Here is an 18366-nt window from a genome sequence, read left to right on the forward strand (position 1 = left end):
CATGGGATTGGAGAGCCGGTGGACATTCACAAGTCAGAGTTTAAGGGGTCAACTGCCTTTCACATTTGGAAGTGTGGTTCCTAGGGTGAGGCTGGATGGACTGACTTTCAGAAGTAAAATTCCTACAAGAAAAGGAAGGAGAGAGCATAGAAAGAGAGAGGCTGCAGCAAAAAGTATGTAGAGGAGAGGAAAGTGAGAACCTCCGTGTGCAGTTTCCTTTCACAGTCCAGAGGCTACAGCTCAGTTTTCCTGTTGAACCTGTTCCCTGTTCTTCTTCCTGTTCCTCCCGTGGCTTCTGTAGGCCATGGATTGTATGAATTGTATTCTATATCTACCCCATCCCCAGCCAAAGTTGTCTCCCGCTCAGTTAGTCAGGTAACTTACAATGGCGTCGCAGAGAAGGGGACATTATCATTGGTTGGTTGAAGGGTCAAGGAGAGTTTCTTCTATTTAATAGCCAACAAAGGCTTATCAGACTCCTATAAATTGCCAGGTACTTTCTAGGTGCTACAGAAACACAAGTGAAACCAACAGACAGAAGCTTATACAGCCAAACCTCTATCGGAGAGACAGATACTTAGACAAATAAGTAAATAAGTTTATATTATATGTCACATCATGGTCACTAATTTTGAGTCAAATAAAGCAAAGAAAGAAGGTGGAGGTGAGAAGTGGCTACAGTTTGAAATCAGGTCGTCAAGAAGGCCTCTTTGAGAAGCTCATGTTTAAGAAAAGAGTGAAGAATAGTGAAGAGGCCAAGGTGGATGGAACTTGGTGAGCTTGGAGGACAGTAGTAATAGATGAGGTTTGAAGTCCAGGAGATGATGGGGACAGGAGATCATTTAGGGCCTTAGAGCTCATTATAAGGACTTTGACTTTTTGGTTGATGAGATACAGAGCCATTGGATGGTTTAAGTCAGCCTTGATCTGACATATCGATTCAAGGGAACATAAGAGCTACTATGTTGAGCACAGTCCATACAACATGCAGGACAAGGGTGAGAGCCAAGGGTTAGCTGGGAGGCTACTGCACTAATCCAAGCTTTTGATGGTGGTTTGGACTAAGGTGGTAGGGGAAGGGGTGATGAAAAACAGTCATATTTTGGACTTATTCTTCATGGAAGATTCTTCCCATTGAAAGACTTCATTATTAACCACTATAAACACTAGCAGTTAGATTGGAAATCCTGGGTACATATCCCAGAAAATCACAGTTTGACCTACTTACACAACCTGGGAAAAAGCATGGGGAAGAAGAGGCACATTGTCACATCTGGCAATAGAATTAGAATGTATATATCAAGAAAAGAAGCATAATCTGTCTCCAGTTCTTTATAGTTTTTATAGATTTTCTCACAGATAATTGCATGAAATATGGGGATTTCTTTGCTGTGGAGACAAAGATGACTTTAGTTTCAATTTCACTGCTTTTCTGGTTGCAAGTGGGTGTTTGACATTTTGTGTGTGTGTGTGTGTGAGAGAGAGAGAGACAGAGAGAGGAGAGAGAGAGAGAGAGAGAGAGAGAGAGAGATTGATTCTGAGAGAGCTACAGAGTGACTGCTATTCCCTGAACGATAAAAACCTGAAATCCTACTAATGAGGTTAAAAAAACTAACTTTTTCTCTCTGCCTAATAATAGCCCTGCCTACTGACATAACCAGGGTTCCCTGAATAATCGCCCTCTTTTCCAGTTTATTTTTAGAACCTAAAATTGGGAGGGAGGAAAGTGCCTTTAGGTGTTACAGGCTTCCCTTCTGAAAGCTCAAACCCTGGGCTTCCACATTTGGCCCTGAGCTGTGTTGAATGCACCCTTCCAAGTGAAAGATAAGTCAAAGTGAAGGGTGGAACTGAAATCTGGCCTTGGAGCTCTGGATGGTTTACCCTTCAGCGTGAGGTTAAAAGATTGATCCTTTGCTGCAGAACCCGGCTTTCCCAAATTGGGGAATCTGCCTGTGCCATTTTTATCTGCCTCCATGGACACCAATTGGGTTTGCCAGTGACAGAAGTAAAGCCACAGAATTTTACCAAAATAAACTACTTTGAGGAAAAGACGGACTTTAAGGCATAATAAATGTTAATACTGTTATGCTTTTTATGCTTTAGTAAGCATAAACATATTTGAAACGCTTATGGGCCACTGGCATATGTTTCTGGAAATTTCCACAATGTACATTACAGGAGGAAAGAGAGACACTGATTAGAGAGAGAATAAAATTGAATCAAAGCTTGTGGCAGATATTGGTGGAATATTTGGATGAAGTTGCCAGAATTATTTTTGTGGAGGGCTATTTTGGGTAGGCAGTAACCTTTATTCTCAGATATAGATTTCCATGTTGACTTTTAACCTTTAGTCACTGACTGGCAGTTGTACCTTCCTAAAAATGTTCTGTTCCATCCTTCTGCCTGTGCCCAAACTGAAAGTTTGAAAAATTTAAGGGTATCAAATGTGGGTTTACACCAACCATCATGCATCTCACTTTCCTTTTCTTCTTGTTCCATAAAGAAGTGGCTGAGTACATGTAAGGAGGGGCCCTCAGGGACAAAAGCAGTGTCTTTAATATAGAGGGTCATTTAAGCATGAGCTTCAAATGTAAAGTTAAGAGAGGTGACCTAGAGATCATTTTTTCTTCAGGAATGACTCATTCCTACAAAAGGAATATATGGCAGTCCTTAACACATTGCAGAAGAGTGTATGTGCACAAAAGAGACATGGGCTTGTGTCTACAATCATCTTTTTGTACATGTGTTTGAAAGGTGTTTGCAAGAGTGAGTAAAGTAGGTTGAATTTACATTTCTTGAGCTCCTCCGCACTCCCTGATGCTAAACAAGATGCTGCAGGAATGGAAAATAGAACTTTCTTTCCTTAACTCTATTATGCCATTGGGAACTATAAAAAAACTGTCAGCTTCAATGCCCCACATGTATTAAAAGAGATATGGGGCGCCTGGGTGGCTCAGTCGGTTGAGCATCTAACTTTGGCTCAGGTCATGTTCTCGCGGTTCATGGGTTCGAGCCCCGCTTCGGGCTCTGTGCTGACAGCTCAGAGCCTGGAGCCTGCTTCCGATTCTGTGTCTCCCTCTCTCTCTGCCCCTCCCCCCACGCACATTCTGTCTTTCTCAAAAATAAATAAAAACATTGAAAAAAAGAGATACACCATTCGAAGCTGGGGTAGTGACCCATTTTTCCCCTTGTGTTTTGTTGTGATCTGATTAGATTCCATCTCAGACATGATCTGTTTGTGTGCTTGCAGGAGACCCCCATCAACAAGAGATGGTTCCAAGTAAGAAGAGTGCCGTTCTCGTGGATGGGGTTGTACTGAACGGCCCCACAACAGACGCCAAAGCAGGAGAAAAATTTGTGGAAGAGGCCTGTAGGCTAATCATGGAAGAGGTGGTTTTGAAGGCTACGGATGTCAGTGAGAAGGTAAAAATAAAAGACACCTGTCAGAAATCTGAATGGGAAAGATAGGTTCTTTCCCAATCTGGTGGTTCGAGGTAAGGGAAAATGGGAAGCTCATGCTATTATCTCCTTCCTACCTTTGTTTCAAGGGGATCCCTGGAAACAAAGTGTGAGCCCCACCCCCTTCCCCCCAGCATCTACTTTCCTAGGAGGGTTGGCGCCTAACTTTGGCAGCCATCTTTTCTTGGGAGACTGGCTGAGACCTCAGACCTTGACCATGAGGGCATGAAACACAGGAATGAAGCTTCTGCGCTGTAACCGTGTGGATTATAACTAACCTGATGATCTGATTTATACACGCCCTAAAAAATACTCTGCTCTCCATTGTCATGGGCACATTCTTTTTGTTACTGGTAAAACACAAGCGGAATGGGGAAAAGGGTATGAAAAGTTTTAAAATTTATCTAAAGGTCCTTCTCAGGAGTTTGTCTGAGCTCAACTGGAAATCTTGGTTAAGTCTGACTTCTGACTGGCACCGGTTACTGGTCCTGGGTTTCAAATTCAGGCTCCAATTCAGATTCAAATTGATACTTCAATTATTACTAATAACATCTACTCTTAGGAGTATTTTCTGTGTGCCAGGTGATGTTCTCAGGACTATTCCATGTGAATTTGTGCATTTAATCCTTAGAAAAACACTAAGAAGCAGGGGCTATATGTTAACTCTCTTTTAAGGATGAGGAAAAAAGTGAGGCACAGGAGGTCAAGTCCTCTGCCCAAGATCACGTGTTAGTAGGTATTAGCGGTGGCACGAAAATCCACGAAGCCTGGCTTGAGTCTGTGCTTTGAACTTCTCCTCTGTGTGTCTCTTATAATTGCTCAATAATCCTTTATCACATTGATTATCTTTCATATTGGAGTTGAAGTATCAACGAATAGATGTATAGGAGGGATTCTTATTCCAATTCTATTAGTCAAAAATAAATATCGTTTAAAAAAGATTTTGAATGTGGAACGGTATTTATTCTGAATTTTTGATCACACGCATTTGGGAAAACTAATACGAGTAAAGACGAAAGTGTCTCGTGAACTTAGAATAGCTACATTCCAGGCAAAATCACTGATGGTATTTCTTGCTTACATATTTATAACTGCATATTTTCTGGTCTTATCTGTACTTGTGAAATATTTTGGACCGGCTTCACTTTGGAGCACACTGCTTTGCTGGTAAGCTTTTTTCCTTTTTAATTGGCCTCTATTCAGTCATTAAATATTAACTGAGTATTAGCTACGGGTAAGCCATTATATTTGGCCCTGGGGGATAAAAAGACAAATAAGATAAAAGCTCAGCTTTGAACAGAATTTATAGTCTAATTGGAAGGATAAGTTTTCACTGGACAAGAGAACAGGGGGTCCCAGTAAGAATGTGATAAATGTGTGTGATTGGGGCTGACTTCGGGGATTTCACAGAGGAGTGGGCAGTCTGAGCTTTGATGTGGGTTGTGAAGGTCAAGTAAGATTTTGAAGGGCAGAGAGAAGCCGACCCATGTGTGCTGAAGAAAGCGGGAAGGCAAAGAATGGAAAGAGCATTGCAAAAGGGAAATTTTGCCCAGAAAGAAGGGCTCATGTAGGGGACTAATGGGAGATAAGACAAGAAGGGGAGACTTAAGATCTTAAGTTATCAGTTAAGGAACCACAAGTTGATTGCAGTACAGTCACCGTGTCTCTCCATGTGAAGTTGGGTTGAAAGCTATGTTGAATTTGGGAGAAGGAGGTGGAATTTTTATGTCGTGAATATAGTCTACTTTCTCAGAGATCCAACAGGGCACCTTTGAAAGGTGACCTTCAGATACATCCCCACACTTTGTGAGTTGATTACTTCTAGTGCCTTCTCTTACAGACATTAAAAAAAAATTGAGTTACAGGGACGCCTGGGTGGCTCAGTCAGCTAAGCACCCAGCTCTTGACTTCAGCTTGCATCATGATCTCACAGTTTATGGGTTCAAGCCCTACACCAGGCTCTGTGCTGACAGTGTGGAGCCTGCTTGGGATTCTGTCTCCCTCTCTCTCTGCCCCTCCCCTGCTTGCTCTCTATCTCTGTCTCACAGTAAATAAAAGTTAACAAAAAAACTTAAAAAATTAAGTTATAATTTACTTTTAGTAACATTTGCTCCTTTCGGTGTGTGGTTATGTGAGTTTGATAAGTCATGTAACTATACCGCAATCAAGATATAGAACAGTTCCATCACCCCCTCTACAATCAACCCTGGGACCATCTATAGTCAACCCTGCCCCTCGCCTTAGCTCCTGACAGCTGCTGACCTGTTTTCTGTGCCCGTATTTTTTATTTTTTGCCTTTTCCAGAATGTCAGATAGGTGGGATTCTATCACAAGAGGCCTTTTGAGGCTTGCAATTTTCCCTCAGCAAAATGCATCTGAGATTTATTCATGTTGTTGTGTATACAGGGATGCCTCATTTCACTTTAGTGTCCTTTGCACATATTATGTTTTCTACAAGTTGGGGGGCCTGTGGCAACCCTCCATCTACTAGGTCTATTGGTGCCATTTTCCAACAGCATTTGCTCACTTCGTGTCTCTGTGTTGCATTTTGGTAATTCTCACATTATTTCAAACTTTTTCATTATTACATCTGTTATATCTTTTAACAAATTCTAAAATATTGTAATATTTTTTATATTTCTCACGATCAGGGATCTCTGATGTTTCTGTTGTAATTGTGTTGAGGCACCACAAACCACACCCATATGACAGTGAATTTAACTGTGTTTATTCTGACTGTTCTGCCCTTTGGCAGTCAGTTCCCCGGTTTCTCCACCCTGTCCTTGGGCCTCCCTATTTGGAGACACAAGAGTATTGAAATAAGACCACTGAATAACCCTGAAATGGCCTCTGGGTGTTCACATGAAAGGAACAGGTGCATGTCTCTCACTTTAAATCAAAAGCTAGGGGGCGCCTGGGTGGCTCAGTCGGTTAAGCGTCCGACTTCAGCTCCGGTCATGATCTCACGGTTCGTGGGTTTGAGCCCCACGTCAGGCTCTGTGCTGATAGCCCAGAGCCTGGAGCCTGCTTCCGATTCTGTGTCTCCCTCTTGCTCTCTGCCCCTCTCCCGCTTGTGCTCTGTCTCTCTGTGTCTCTCCAAAATAAATAAAAATGTTAAAAAAAATTTTGAATCAAAAGCTAGGCATGATTCAGCTTAGTGAGGAAGGCATTTTGAAGGCCAAGATAGGCCAAAAGCTAGGCACTTTGCATCCGTCAGCCGCATCGTGGCTCCAAAAGGAAAAGTTCTCGAAGAAAATGAAAAAGTGCTACTCCAGTGAACACATGAATGATGAGATAGTAAAACAACCTTACTGCTGATATGGAGAAAGCATTAGTGGTCTGGGTAGAAGACCAAACCAGCCACAATGTTATCTCTTAAGCCAAAGGCTGATCCGGAGCAAGGCCCTAACTCTCCTCCATTCTAGGAAGGCTGAGAGAGGTGAGGGAGCTGCAGAAGAAAAGTTTGAAGCTAGCAGAGAGTGGTTCGTGAGGTGTAAGGGAAGAAGCCGTCTCTGTAAAAAAAAGTTCAGGGTGAAGCAGCCAGTGCTGACACAGAAACTACAGCAGGTTATCCAAAAGACCTACACTAGGGGCGCCTGGGTGGCGCAGTCGGTTAAGCGTCCGACTTCAGCCAGGTCACGATCTCGCGGTCCGGGAGTTCGAGCCCCGCGTCGGGCTCTGGGCTGATGGCTCGGAGCCTGGAGCCTGTTTCCGATTCTGTGTCTCCCTCTCTCTCTGCCCCTCCCCCGTTCATGCTCTGTCTCCTCTGTCCCAAAAATAAAAAAAAATAAAAAAATAAAAAAAGACCTACACTAAACACAGATTTTCAATGCAGATGAAACAGCCTTCTATTGGAAGATGCCACCTAGGACTTTTAAGCTGGAGAGGAGAGGCAGGCTGACTGTCTTGTTAGGGGCTAATACAGCTGGTGACTTGAAGCCAGTGCTCACTGACCATTCTGAAAATCCCAGGGCCCTTAAGGACGTTGCTAAATCTCCCGTGCCTGTGCTCCGTAAATGGAACAACAAAGCCTGGATGACAGCACCTCTGTTTATAACATAGTTTACTCGATAATTTCAGCCCAAAGTTGAGACCTACTCCTCAGAAGAGAGATTCCTTTCAAGATATCACTGCTCATTCATAATGCACATAATGTCACCCAAGAGCTCTGATAGAGATGTGCAGGATGAATGGTCCCATGCCTGCTAACATAACACCCATTCTGCAGTCTGTGGATCAAGGAGTGATTTCAACTTTCAGGTATTATTATTTAAGAAATATATTTTGTAAGGTTATAGCTACCACAGAGAGTGATTCTTCTGATAGATATGGGCAAAATAATTAAAAAAAAAAAGCATTCTGGAAAGGATTTGCCGTTCCAGATGCCATAAATAACATTTGTGAAACATGGGAAGAAGTCAAAATATCAACCTTAAGAGGAGTTTGAAAGAAGTTGATTCCAACCGTCATGGATGGCTTGGATGGTTTAAGTCTTTGGTGGGGTTAGTAACTGCAGATGTGGAAACAGCAAGAGAACCAGAATTAGAAGCAGAGCCTGAAGAGGGGACTGCATGGCTGCAATCTCATGATACAACTTGCACGGATGAGGAGTTGCTTCTTATGAATGGGCAGAGAAAGTGGTTTCTTGAGATGAATATACTGCTGGGGAAGATGCTGTGAAGGCTGTTAAAACGGCAACAAAGGATTTAGAATAAGACATTAGCTTCGTTGACAAAGACGTGGCAAGGGTTTGTGAGGATTGACCTTGATTCTGAAAAAGGTCCTACCGTGGGCAAGATGCTGAGAGCATCACATGCTACCGAGAAACCGTTCATGGAAGGAAGAGCTGGTTGATGCAGCAAACTTTATTGTTGTCTTACTTTAAGAAATTGCCACACAGCCGCCCCAGCCTTAGGCAGCCACCGTCTCGATCAGACAGCAGCCATCAACGCTGAGGCAAGGCCCTGTGCCCCATGATGGTTTGCGTCTTTTAGCAATAAAGTAGTGTTGCTCCATAATCTCCTCAGGGGCTTCCTGGGGTGAAATCTGAAACTGGCTCCTGGCAGAGGGCAGGGAGAGACCAAAGAAACTAACAGGCCACTCCAGGTTGGTGGTGGCAGTTTTAATGAGCAAAGGGAACTTACATAGGAGACTTGTCTTGGGTAGCAGCAAGATGGGTGGATCCCTGAGCCTGCCTGCCTCATCTAGAAAGTTTATATACATAGAGATAGATAGAGGCCTCAACTGGGTTCAGCCAAATACACTATGCGACTGTTCTCAACACCACATCATCTCAAGACTGTGTCCTCAGAGCCGGAAATGCGACTTGAACCCACATTCCAAGGACGGGGAGGGGGTGAGTAGCCTCCAAGTGCCCGGGTCCAGCTTGTGGGTCACCTGTGTGGTCACCTCTTCTCAATGACCTCCCCCAACAAGTGTTTTTTAATTACGGTATGGACATTTTTTGGAGACATGATGCTATTGCACACTATATATAGGACAGTGTAAACATCCCTTTTATAGGCACTGGGAAACCAAAAGTGTGTTGGACTCACTTTATTCTGATAGTCACTTTATTGAGGTGGTCTGGAGCCAAACCTGCAGTGTCTCTGAGATACGCTTGTATCAATAGTCATTCCTTTCGATGGTCTCACTTTTGATTGAACTCTGCCTATTATGGTTCTCACATCAGACTTTAATTTCATACCTCTTGTACAGCTTAGTATTTCCTCCTTCTTTCCCCAACCTCCCACCTCCCAGTCTCCTGACTTCCTGGCTACTCCCTTGTCTCTCTCCTCCTCTCCACAGCCTAACTTTTTAAAGAGTGTCTACACTCCCTTCCTCCCTCTCTTTCCTCACCTCCCACACCCTCACTCCATGGCAATCTGGCCTTCACTCCCACCTCTCTAAGCCAAACTGGTATTGCCAAGAACACCTCCTTGTTGATAAATCCCATGAGCACTTCTCAATCTTTATCAAATTCGGCCTCGCAGTAGGATTCGATAGTGATGACCATCTTCTCCTCAAAACATTCTTTTTTTCTTTGTTTTAGCAGCACTAAACTCTTCTCAGATTGTCCCTGCTTCTCTGGTTTGTCTTCCACCTCACGAGTGAGCTTCTCTCCCTTTGCCTGTATCTTAAGTGTTGTTGGTGCCCAGGTGAGATCCCGTGCCTTTCTTCTTAGCGGTAGGTTCTCTCTGAGCCATGTTATCCATATTGTATTTTCATAGTATATGCCTAGAACTGCGTTTCTTGTCTTTCACAAGAGCTTCAGGTCAACTGCTGCACCCCCTTTGGAGGTCCTGAGAGGCCTCAGACTAAATACGCTCAAACCTCATCATCCCCACCCCACATCCCACCAGATTCTCCACCCGCCTCCCCCACCCCACCATCACCACCTTCAACCCATGCACGCAAGCTACAGACCTGAGGGTTGTCCTTGGCCCATTCTTCTCCCTCATCCTTACTGTGTAATTGACTTCTGGGTTCTATTGATTCTGCATTTTAAATATCTGTGGAAATACTTCATTCCACTGGTATCCACCTCATCCAGAATACCACCTTCTCTTGCCTGGTTTAATACAGTAACCCCTCATTTCCAATTTCACTTGGAGTCGTCACATAGCAACTAAAGCTATTGTCCAAAACACAGATATGTTCATAGCATTCCCCTGTCCCAAACATTTCAGCATCTGCCTTCGAGCCAAGTTCGAACTCTGTGACATGCCAGAGAAAATCTGTCATGATCAGGGTCTTGTTTATCCCATTCAGTCATTCATTAATCCTTCTGTTCATCACGTCTTTATGGAGCACTTCTTACGTGGTGGGCACTGTGTTAGCTACTTGGGAGCAGCAAGCACAGATGGACATCTCTGCTCTTGTGGACATTATGTGGGACATAATAAATGAAAGGTGGCAAGTGCTATGGAAAAAGGAAGAGGCGAAAAAGTTGGGGGGGGGGGGCTGACAGAGATGGGACAGGGTGCAGCTCGTGATGTGAAATAAGGAAATTGGGATTGCTATCATTGAGAAAGTGACTTTGAGCAAAGCTCTGAAAGAACAGAGGAGGTTAGCCGTGAGGACATTTGGGACATGAGCATCCAGGCAGAGGGCACAGCCAGTGGGAAGACTCCAAGGTGGGGGGGTTCTTGGTCTTATTTAAGGAAGAGCACGTTAGCAGGGCAGAGCCAACCAGGAGGGAAGCAGATCATACAGGATCATTTTAAGTCATTGTGAGGACTTTGGCTTTACCTTGAAGGAAGTGAACCGCTGAGATATGTCAGCAGAGGAACGACCATAGCTTCGATTCAAGAGGATCATTCTGGATTCTGGCTGCTAGGCTGATGGACTGTATGGGACAAGGATAGGGGCACAAGCAGAGAGACTAGGAAGTTATCGTGGCGTGCCAGCTTCCCTTCTTGGCCTGTCCTTCCTCAAACCCCATGCTCTAGCCACACCAAACTAACTTCACTCTTGAGATGTGCCCCTTATCTTTTAGCCTTTATGACTTCCATTACTTCCGCCTAGAGTGCCCCTTGCCTCACCCCGCGGCCTAATCTTTGCTTGGTTATATATCGGTTTCTCCAGGAAGTCTTTGACCTTCCAAATCCAAGATGGGGCCCCTCATTTGTTCCAATGACATCTGGGCCACTCTCACAGCCTTTTCACGCTGAACTGTGGTGGCACATTTAAATCTCGGTCTCCCCCACCTGTCTGGGAGCTGCAGGAGGGTAGGGTCCATGATGGTAACATCCTGTTTGTACCTGGCTCCGGTGGGTGCTCAGTTAACTGCCATTGCTGAATGTCTAGGTTTGCGAGTGGCGGCCTCCTGAACAGCTGAAACAGCTTCTTGATTTGGACATGAGAAACACAGGAGAGCCACACCACAGGCTGTTGGAGCTCTGCCGGGATGTCATCCGCTACAGCGTCAAAACTAGTAAGACCTTTCATTTGCTTCCCTCGTCCGTACCCCTGATAAGTTCTTATATTTTCTTAAGCACGTATTTACCTCACAGTAAAGCTGAGGATGACAATGTTTATGAGATAAGAAAGCTAGATCCAAAAAGAGTGGTTCTGATATGTTTGCGATGGGCCATTTAATCCCTAAGACAGATTTTTTTTTTTTTTGTCAAGGCCAAAGACAAATCGATGGAAAAACTGTTGGTGTTAGTGATCATATAGAAATATCATCTGTTCCTTGGCCATCCCATCCCCCGTTTATAATCATTGCTTATGTTGGTCCAAACTGCCAAAGGTCAGTTTGATATTAGAATGTGTGAAGGGGTTTTAAATCCGAAAGGCCCAGAATATGCAAAAAGAAAAAAAAATGCTAAGGAGGGTGTCCTTGCTATAAACAGGAATAGACGTGGAAGATACTGATGAACTCTTGGCAATTGGTACTTGCCCAATTATTTCATCAAATCTAGCAGGATCAAAACATGAAAACCCTTAGGATGGTGTAAAAAAAAAAAAAAAACAACGAACACATGGTAAGTTTCTGCTGTGATAGCTTCACAAGAAGACTTAACAACTACGATCTTTTGTAAATGCAGTAGCATGGTATTCGTCTTGTGCAGAAGTGCGATTCTAACTGTTAATATCCCATACACCCAGGGAGCAAGTTCCAAAGGTAAGAAAGTAACTTTCCCAAATATGCATTTCTCCGTGTGCCGTAAAGGTAATCTAGTGCTTAGGACCATACAGGCATTATGCTTGGTGAATTCTGACACTGAACTAAATTTAGTGGAAAGAACATAATAAAATCCTGGCTAAAAATAATTGCTTTATATTCCCTTGGGAAAGTCTGGTGTATGTATCAAAAACCCAGTTAGCATTTCAAAAGAAGAGATACATATCTTATTATTATAGTGCCTGTCAGAAGTGGAGAATGACATTTAATGCAGTAGATTTTTCAGTTTACTGGATATTTTCCCTAATGTTACCATGGAAATCAATCATAAATTAACACGGAACTAAAAAAAAAATCTTATTAAAATTACTTGTAGCAATGTCTGGTTTCCTCTGCCAGATTAGAGGAAGTTTTCCACATATTATTTTTAAAAAACCATTTTCTTGGACTTTTGTTTTTTATCGAACCCCCAGTTTAAAGAGGAAAAAAAAAAAGAAAACCTAAAACCAAACGCCGAGCGTCGTAATGAGAAGCCACTAACTAAAAAGGTTCCCAAATACTCAAATTTAGAAATAGACCTCCTGCCTCTTTGTTGTTTGTCATGCTGGGCTTCCTATGATTAAGAATGTCAAGTCAGTTAGCCTGGTGTTTGGTGTGAATATTCACACTGTGTAAAGCCAAGAACCTTTATGAGACCTTTTATAGGAGGGGGAAAAAAAAAGAAAGTTGGAACTGGAGTTGAGTCTTAAAGGCTACTGCCTTTGAAGTAAGTTGAATTAGAAAGTTTATGTAAGCCGCATGATGAGTCACATCTTACTCCATCTACATAAGCCAGTTGCACTACGAAAAACGGTCTAATCTGAAAAATGAAAAGTCACTCCCCACCGGTAGCCCAGCGTGAACCCTGTTGGCGAGTGAAATGCGTTTAAAGATGCGGAAGTTAATATCAATATTTTCAGAAGACAAAGGCAGCAGGCTTTGATACCTGGACAAAGAGTTCAAATAATCCAGTGCTCCAGGGTTCTGGTTTGGATCTGGGTTGTTAGACAAAAGGGAGCAGATAAACCAGAGGTCTCAAGGTAGTGCCCAAGTTTTGCTTAGAAACATATTATTGTTCGGTAGAAACGGTTATGAGGTGGGTCTTCAACATGTGTTTCCCTTGTACACAATTAGAATTTGAATTCTTTTTAAAGCTGTTGCATGATTTACATTCAGTAAAGTAGACAAATCTGAAGTGCTTAGCTTCATGTATTTGTACCTATCTGTGCATGAGTAACTATCACCCAGAGCAAGATAGAGACCATTTCTGGCACTCCAGGGGCTCCCTCAAGCCCCTTCCTCGACAGTATAACCTTCGCAAAGGTACCCAGAATTCTAACCTCAGTCTCCGTAGATTCGCTTTGTCTGATGTTGAATGACATCTAAGTGGAATCATGCAGTATATATTCTTTTGTATCTGGCTGCTTTTCTTGTCTGAAAGATTCATTTATGTTACTGCTGTATAGATAGTACTGGTCTTTTTTATCGCTGTGTAGATGAATACTCTGTTTAAATTTACAGACCATCCCAGATTTTTCAACCAGTTGTATGCTGGACTTGATTACTACTCCTTGGTGGCCCGATTTATGACAGAAGCCTTAAACCCAAGTGTGTAAGTGCCATTTTACTGAACTCTTACACAGAGCATGCATTAGAGATGTTTTTTAAGTAGGTGAAGTTTTATTTTGTGAATTTCTATTTAATGGTTTCATTTGTACAGTGTCATCATAAATAATGGAATGATACTTAGCAGTATTTTAAAGAGCCGTTTGATTTGATAGTGGGACTGTGACATGGTTAACGCAGGCATGGTTATCTCCACCTACCAAATGAGAAAATTGATAAAGCAACTTGTCATTCATTCCTGCATGAAACGTCATGTCTCTGCCAAGTGCGGGAGGGATACGCTGAATAAAAACAAACCTTGACTTGGCCTTCACGAGGCAAAAAGTCTAGTGAGATAGAGATGCTCCATGCAAATTGATCAAAATTATCCACACAAATTGATCTAAACCTTTAATTCACATATGAAGAAGACGTGCATGATGCGATAAATATAAGTGGACAATTTTCTTAGTTGGGAGCTCGGGAAAGTCTTCTCTGAGGAATTGACGACACGGAGTTGAAGGATGAGTATAAGTTAACTAGGTGAAAAGAGGAAGGATGAATTTCAAACAGAGGAGCAGCATGTACAAAGGCCCTGTGGCAAGAGACAGCGTGGTGTACCTTATAAACTGAAAGATCAGTGCAGGTATAGCTGAATAAGCTATGGGGAGTGTGATGGAGGATGTGATTGGAGAAATGGATGGAAACCAGATATGCAGGACTCAGTGGGCCATGTTTGTGAGACATCCTAAGTACAAAGGAAAGGCTGTAAAGGTTTCTAAATCATGAGGCACCATTGGCTTATTGAAAAGATCACTCGAAATATGGAGAGTGGATTGAGGGGACCAATCCGGAGGGCATTATCGTAGGCGAGAGAGGACAGTAGCTTGGACTTAGACAGAAGTGATAAGAATAGAGAGAAAAACATGTGCTTAGAAGATAAAACAGAAAGGCCTGGGTAATATACCGGAACTTGGGAATGAGGACAAGAAGGAGGTTTATAAAATGTTGCCTGGGTTTCTGGCTTTTGTAGCTGGGTTGACTGTCATTTTATTCATTGACGCAAGAAGCATTAGAAGAGGGGACTGGTTTTCAAAGATATGCTAAAAAAAAAAAAAAAGGCAAGAGCAAGAATTTAATTTTCAGTTGTGAGCAACTGAGTTTACAGTGACTTTGAGATATCCAAGAGTGTGTATCAACCAAGCTGATATCTCTATGAAAAGTATCAGTTTAGAAGTTGTGGTGAATGATGATAATTGAAATGGTAGGCGTGGATGGGATTCCTGAAGTCAGTAAAGCTCAACTCTTTCTGTTCATTAGAATCAACCTGGGACATTTCCAAAAAATGTATTGAGGCCCAGGTCCCAACCCAGACCAATTACATCTGAATTTCTGTGGCTATGTCCCAAGCACCGGTATATTTTCAAAGCCAAACGAATGATTTTGATGAGCAGGATGAAAACACTTTGAATAAAAACAAATCAGGAGATGGAGAAGCAGTGTCTGCAGGACAGAGTGTAGAGTGAGGATAGAAGCCCAGGACTGAGCCTTGAGGACATCTAATATTTTACCATCGGGAGGAGGAAGGCTAGCCTACCATGGAGAGAGAGAGAGAGAGAGGGGAAGGAGAAAATCAAACAGGAAGGCATGGAAGCCATGGAGGAGAGTGTGTCTAGAATCATATGCTGTTGAGTATTGACTGAAGACAGAGGTTCAAAATTGCCCCCAGAACTGGCAGCATGGATGTCATTGGTGACTTCAGTTAGAGAAGGTTTTGTGCGTAATGTGAGATGATACCAGCTCACAGTGAGTACAACAGTTAAGTAAGTGCTAGATAGGCCAGAAGAGAGAGTTAAATTACCCAACTCTGTGAACCTTTCCTTGTGGATCTTGGGTTTTCTACCTTCCTTCCTGGGTTCTTTTAGTTGAAACACTGAGAGGTTTACAAAACGTTCAATTGCTGCTAAGCTGAACAATCCCCTCGAAATGGGAGGTCCTGAGAGCATCCCATGATGTCCTCTTCTCCTCTTCCATGCCTGTTCTCAGGTTCAAAGTTTGGCTGGCTTTCAAAGGCAGCCTTAAAATTAATTTTTTTTAAAAAAGCGGATGATTATCTCACCATTTTTCAGGTACACATAAACGTATATACTTTTCCCCACACTTTTGCTATGTGTAAACTGGTTGCCTAGCATGGTTGGAAATAGAACTTGGACTGTTTGCAAGATGACATGATGTCTGGAGAGTGCTTGGCACATAGGGAGGTGATACACTGTGGTGTTCTATTTTGTTGTTTCGTTTCATTTCGTGTTTTTGTTTTGCCCTGTTTCCAACGTTTTCCCTTCCAGATGTTAAAATATTTGCATTAAATCCTGTGACTGTAAGTCTAAGTGTGTCTGTTTAACGTACCTATTTAGAGTACTCATTTATTCAGATACACTTTAATGCACTGGCCCGATTGTCAGAGAAGGAGAATATAGACAGTTAGTCTCCGTCAGGTTATCTGGAGAAAGAAATGACTCAAACATCACAAAACAAGACATGGTCACCTTCCCAGGTTGGTTCTCGGGGAAACTGCTCTAGATGGAATTGAGCGAGCAGGATGTGTATTAAGGAATGCCTTTGGGATCAACATGGGTGAGGGGAGGGGAAGGCAGCAGGAGTGGAGGGAGACAGGAGTCCAGCTGTCATGCAGGCTCAGTGACGATCTTGGCCGACTCCATGGAGATCTCTGGAGCTACAATGGCCCTTTAGAGTGGTCTGGAGTTGGGTCCACATGACCGTTACACCTCCAGCTAGCCCAGTCATAAGAGGAAAGGTTGTGACCTTGGGAAAGGTGGCTCCCTGAAGCTGACGCAATTCCCAAGGGGCTAACTTCGTTTCTCTGGCAATAGCAGCTCAGCCCAGAGCAACAAACCCTTCAGTGACAGGGGATTTGGGTAGTGCTTTGCAATAAAATCATCACCTAATAAGAGATGCCCCGCAGAGGACTTCCCATTTGCACAAACACAGGAATGTAATAGAGGAAACCCTAGTTGAGGATTCGTAGTTTCCATGTAGAATATCTAGAGCTGACTGTTAGGGTACTCATGGTTGTAATCTAGTAACACCTGGTTACCATGACAATGGTTTTTCTTTAACCAGCATCCAAAGCAGCATCCAGAGAATAAAGTGGCCACTGCTCATAGCTAATGTAAAAACTCTAGATGCACTGCCTTTATCTCTCCCTTGCCGTAAATTAAGACTTCTGAAGTAGCTTGCATATCCCTAAGGCCACCAGCTATTGGCATTTATCAAATCATGACCAGCGCTATCACTGACTGCACATGTCTCTATTTCCAATTGGATAAATGGCCCAAGACTCTACAGAGGCTCCACCCACAGGTCCATAGCCACTTGGTTTAATAAAACTCTGTGTGCATTTCTCGGGACACCAAAGGGATGGTTTGACTCTAGTCATAGAAGTGAAGTGTTTTTTATATCTATCTAGTTATACGTATGAGGTGTCCCCAGTGTTTCTGTTAGTGGAAGAAGCGGTTCTGAAGAAAATGATTGAATTTATTGGCTGGAAAGAAGGGGATGGAATATTTAACCCAGGTAAGTACAGCTAGTTATTGCCATCTCCTTTCCATTGCAAACATGTAAACATTTATTTATGTATTACGTGAGGAACAACTCCTTGAAGATTTACATATTCCAAAAGGTTGGATATTAATAATGCTATTTGTTGAGAATCTGGCGTGTTCCTCTTCCCGGAGTGACAACATTTTGCATAAATGCTAAATAACTGACGTAAATTTTAAACAAATAAGATATCTACCATTTAGGATTTATATCTAACAAATGAATTTATCTGCTCCTGGGAATTTGGAAGGGCTAGAAGTTTTTCAGTCAATTTTACTTGAGGAGATTTCTGAATCACATTTTGTTTATCCTACGGTCCTTTATTGGGACCATAGATGAGCATGTATTATCATTTTATTAATCAGGTGACAGAATATTATTAACTATGAAGACTTGGGTACTGGCCCATGTCCTTAGATTGCAACTCTTAGTTTGGAAAAACTCTGGCATGAGAGAATAGAGCCAAACGCCAGTCTTTGCTGAGGTTGGAAATTGCTGGAACTGGAGGTTAGGAAGTGTGTAGGAGTGATGTGTGGGACGCGGCACTCAGAAGACTCTTCCGGAGATTTGTCATTAGACTAGAACAGCTACGGCCATTCATGTCTTGCACGGTGGTTGGCACTTAGGGAACTATACTTTCATGCTATAAATATGCCATTTCAATTTTGTTTTTGCAGGTGGTTCAGTGTCCAATATGTATGCAATGAATTTAGCTAGATACAAATACTGTCCCGATATTAAGGAAAAGGGGCTGTCTGGGTTGCCAAGATTAATCCTTTTCACGTCGGCAGAGGTAAAAAAATTATTTTTGATATCAGATACAGATTTTTCTGAGAATGCATTATTTAAGAGGGTTTGGTGTGTTTGGGGCGTCTGATATGCTTTTATCCTATCCATGTGTGACTAATATGCCTAAGTCTAACATCATATTTTCTTCCAAAGGAAATTCTGATGGGTTTGATATTGTAACCCCTGGCCACTCAGTTTTGTACATCACCTTGATTTAAAATGTA

General features: G+C 42.6%; 1 protein-coding gene across 1 annotated transcript in view; it reads left to right on the top strand.

Moving 5' to 3' along the window:
- Positions 1–3255: 3255 nt before the first annotated feature.
- The window catches only part of GADL1 (glutamate decarboxylase like 1), a 138227-nt gene continuing 123116 nt past the window's right edge, over positions 3256–18366 (top strand). The window contains exons 1-5 of the mRNA XM_047875748.1: positions 3256–3423; positions 11269–11395; positions 13649–13739; positions 17220–17326; positions 18031–18146. Coding sequence (XP_047731704.1) covers positions 3271–3423; positions 11269–11395; positions 13649–13739; positions 17220–17326; positions 18031–18146 — 594 coding nt within the window. The 5' untranslated portion in view covers positions 3256–3270. The remainder of the gene's footprint in view (positions 3424–11268; positions 11396–13648; positions 13740–17219; positions 17327–18030; positions 18147–18366) is intronic.

The sequence above is a fragment of the Prionailurus viverrinus genome, chromosome C2, assembly GCF_022837055.1.
Source record: "Prionailurus viverrinus isolate Anna chromosome C2, UM_Priviv_1.0, whole genome shotgun sequence".
NCBI classification, from domain to species: Eukaryota; Metazoa; Chordata; class Mammalia; order Carnivora; family Felidae; genus Prionailurus; species Prionailurus viverrinus.